At 35.4% G+C, this 3,912-nt stretch overlaps 1 protein-coding gene across 1 annotated transcript in view; it reads left to right on the top strand.

Annotated features, from left to right (window-relative positions):
- The first annotated feature begins 497 nt into the window (after positions 1-497).
- LOC109544352 overlaps positions 498-3,912 on the top strand; it is a 4,377-nt gene continuing 962 nt past the window's right edge. The window contains exons 1-5 of the mRNA XM_048666765.1: positions 498-510; positions 749-1,006; positions 1,065-1,305; positions 2,217-2,420; positions 3,325-3,426. Coding sequence (XP_048522722.1) covers positions 498-510; positions 749-1,006; positions 1,065-1,305; positions 2,217-2,420; positions 3,325-3,426 — 818 coding nt within the window. The remainder of the gene's footprint in view (positions 511-748; positions 1,007-1,064; positions 1,306-2,216; positions 2,421-3,324; positions 3,427-3,912) is intronic.

Genomic DNA, 3,912 nt, shown 5'->3' with positions numbered 1-3,912 from the left:
TACGTGTTCTTTCTTAACGCGTCTTTTGATGCAAAATGCAAACTCGTCGTATGTTTCTCCTCATTTTTCATCGACACTTTATAAACAAACCTTCTACTTTAAATATGTATTTGGTTGTGTCCAATGTACTTGTTTAATGAGTACCTAACTCCCAGCATAAAGAGCTACAAGTAAAACGCAAATTTGCAGTCATTTTATATCGACTATAAAATATGAAAATGATCTCATACATTTAATAGTTATTGCCATTTTTCGTTTGTGCTTGATTTCCTGAGCCAAAACAATGATTCTTTTGCGCAAATCTAGTCCTGGCCATGCATGAAACGATCCTAAAATGCCCAACTCCACGTTGTAATGGAAGAGGGCACGTGAGTTCGAACCGGAACTCTCACCGAAGTCTTTCTGGATGTCCTGTGGCAGCAGCCAATAAACAGGCAGCTAGAGAGCACAAATATCAGTCCAACTTGAACTCTAGGCTTAAAAGTCCAGGACTCGCAATGTCCGTTTTTGGTAAGTGCCTGCCACTAGGAACAGTCTTGAAGTTTCATTCATTGCCTATCAACTTTTGTTGAGTCTGTCACAAACTAATAGTTCATAGCACTTTTGAGTAATTAGGAATAATTTTAGTTAACCGCCCTTCATTTTGCTTTAGAACTTTGCTTACTATCGGCAGAGTATCTTTATTGTAGCTTGCAAGCAGAAGTAAAATATGTAAATATTTTTTTCTAAGACAGGAAATATATTCTAGCTTGTCAAAGTGATTTTACTTCATCGTCATCGTCTTATGATGGAGTTAAGAAATCTCCGACCCCAACCGAAGATATCAAACCAACTTATACTGCAGCTCCCTATCCTTCTACCTCTTTGCCTCAATCATCTAACGTCGATGATAAACCAGGTTCAACGTACAGTCAATACTATGGCAAAGCGAATCTAATCAAGCCCGACGTCCTGAAAGTACCAAAAAGTGAGTTACCACCTACAAGCACTAGTTGTAGTATTCCAGGTATGGCCTTAGTTTAAAGCAGTAAGAAAATGCAACCTAAATTGGTCTTCTTAATTAGGTGGCCAAGACCAAAGTGAACTAATAATTCCAAAAACGGAAATGTCAAGCGCATCATCTTGTCGATCGCCACCAGCGAATCTGAGATCAGCCTACGAGCCATATATGAATCAAGATTCAAATTCATCTTCAATATCCAGCATGGAGGCAATGAATTCGAGGGGACCCCACCAAATACATCATCTGAGTCCACATCCCGCTTCTCATCCGGGGTATAATATGGAACACCAAATGTCTCACAGGTATGCACCAAATAAACAAACGATCACCGGCCCATTGGTATTTATTCATTGGAATTTATTGATGTACTTCAGACTGAAAAACATTCCAATTTTGCGGCCGTTTTTAAGCTGAGTACAAATATTATATTCAATACTCTGCTCCAAAAATTGTTATTGAAATGATAAATTATTACACAATTTGTTCTTAAAACGTGGATGTTTGATGAATAAAACTGGCATCTTTCTTATTGCTGCACATTTGACGTATTTTATGTTATGACCCAGCAAGAAACAATGTCCTGAAATTTATCAATAAGTGTATGTGGCGTTTGGCAAACCCTAACAAAATAGCCTTTCCCATCGATAGGATAGTCGAACAGTTTTGGAAATATGGAGTTTTTTAAGATATTGGTGCCATTTGGAGGGCACAGCATTTCCCACATTTTAACCTATTACCCGTATTCATTATCGTCAATCCGCACATACAAAGTTTTTACTCAAATGTTTAGCTGTGGCTGTGCGTTTTTATTTAGTTTTTAATGATTCAGTAGTTGTGGAGCGGCTCTAAGGGGGATCTCTGACATGCAATGTTTCACCGACGTTTTGGAGGCTTATCGGTTTTCAAAAACCGACTTTATCGATCTTCAAAAAGACGTTTTTTTTATTTCTATGGGGAAAGCCTTTATTGTAACAGTAAATTGTTTTTGAGTTCAATATGCAATTTGAAGAAAAAAATAAGAAACAAGAGGAAGTGGAGGGATATTCTTATCAAAAATGTTAAATACCCATTACATTTTCCAAATAACAAAAAATTGCAAACAAAATGAATATTTCTATTATGCAAATTTTGAGATATGATTTTCACGGCTTAGTAATGCACCCTATAGCCTACAAAATGTACAATTTTCAGTTATCTATATTTTTCATTTCAGATCTCCATACCACCATTCGCCGATATCCGAAGAAATGTACCATAGAGAGAGGAGCTATCAAGAGATGAATGAACCCATCACGACAATTGCTCGGCCTGTGGTTACCTATTCAAATGATTTAGTAAATCGCTCCTATGATTCTTCCCTGGTTAATGCAGCAAGTCACCGCCCTTATGATCCTGGCAGCAATAGTGGATTCGAGAGGTAATGTTTTAACAACTAACTACATAAGACTGTGAAAATAACAAACGGTGTATTGCTGCTTTATGAAAGTTATCACCATTCCTCATGCGAAATCAGCAAGAAGTATTTAGGGAGCACAGAATTTCTAGAGCGTGATTATGATCCCCTAAAACTAAGAAAGTTGTAAAAAGTAAACGTGACATCACATTTTTTAATTTACACCTGAAAATTAGGTACGTTTTTCGTAGTGCCTTTAGGTAGATGCTGCTTGTTGCAGAAATCATGGAAGCTAACAGACAAAATTTAGACAAAAATTATCGTTTAAATGATGTAAATATAAATTATTTTTTATGGACTTTAAACTACTTATTCATTAAAAAAAGTGAAAGTTTTAAGTATCAAATTTTTTCAATTCAATTTCGTCATAATATAAATGCGAATATTAGAATCTGCAGACGGTATATGAGGCAAATATCACATTAGTTCGGTGTACCAATTATATGCAACATTTGAGGAATTTGTACTTATATCCACATAAAATCAAGTTAATACATTTTAAGATTGTTATACCGACTAACTTTTGAAGCACACAATTGAAACCCAGCACAAATAGATTTTTTTAAATTTTGGCAACGAACAAACATTGTAGAATAACATTTTTCCAAATGGAAATGTTGACTCAAGCAGATTTTGCAACATTTTATTTGTAATATTGCGTTATGTTATGTTTAGCTATCTAAGTGGAAATATCATTTTCAAAAGCAAACGTTTTCAAAAAAATGCTATACAATTTTTCCGAGGTCACCTAAAAAAGAACCAGTAATCCCGTAAAAGAAATGGCGCCAATTTAAAATCAATGTTCAAAACCATTTAGCTGCTGTTGGACCAAAAATGGCTTTCTTAGAAATGACAATCATGTTTTTAGGTACGATTCTGGTCAGTGCATTTCCCTCCAGCAACCTTTGGGACCACCTAGGGTTCCTCCACAGGGTATTTATGGTTACATGGAGGACTCCCAAGAGCACAGGTAAATTTACATATCAACTTTATTCATTTATTATTTATCAACCCAAACGCATCTTGTGAAGCTATTGTGATTTCACTGTAAATCCGCAGAGAACGAGTAAAAAATATAAGACGTTGATTGTTGTTATTGTTGACTATAAACATAAACTTGAAAAAGATACCGAAAAACGGATGAAGTCATTCAGGTACCGACGTGCTTTAATTTTAAAGTATTTTGGATTTATTTCGGACTTCCCCAAATTTTTCTAGAAGATTAGACCAAATTTATGGAATGAAATAACCTGAGCAAATACCATCCTTAACTAGGAAAAAGTTAATTCGTTCAAATAAATTGACGAATTCAAGAATACTAGTTGATCATTTCAAAAAAGTATACCCAGACAAATTACCCTAAGTTTTTCATCTTATAATAAATAACCTAACCTAATATACACCTAAATAGCCTAATGCCGGCGCCACACGATGCTACGAACACCTTCCAACGTTG

This window comes from Dendroctonus ponderosae, unplaced genomic scaffold (genome assembly GCF_020466585.1).
Source record: "Dendroctonus ponderosae isolate FM_Combo_2020 unplaced genomic scaffold, Dpon_F_20191213v2 Dpon_F_20191213_5, whole genome shotgun sequence".
Taxonomy (NCBI): domain Eukaryota; kingdom Metazoa; phylum Arthropoda; class Insecta; order Coleoptera; family Curculionidae; genus Dendroctonus; species Dendroctonus ponderosae.
The sequence above is the reverse complement of the archived record's forward strand: the minus strand, read 5'-3'. Positions and strand labels throughout refer to the sequence as shown.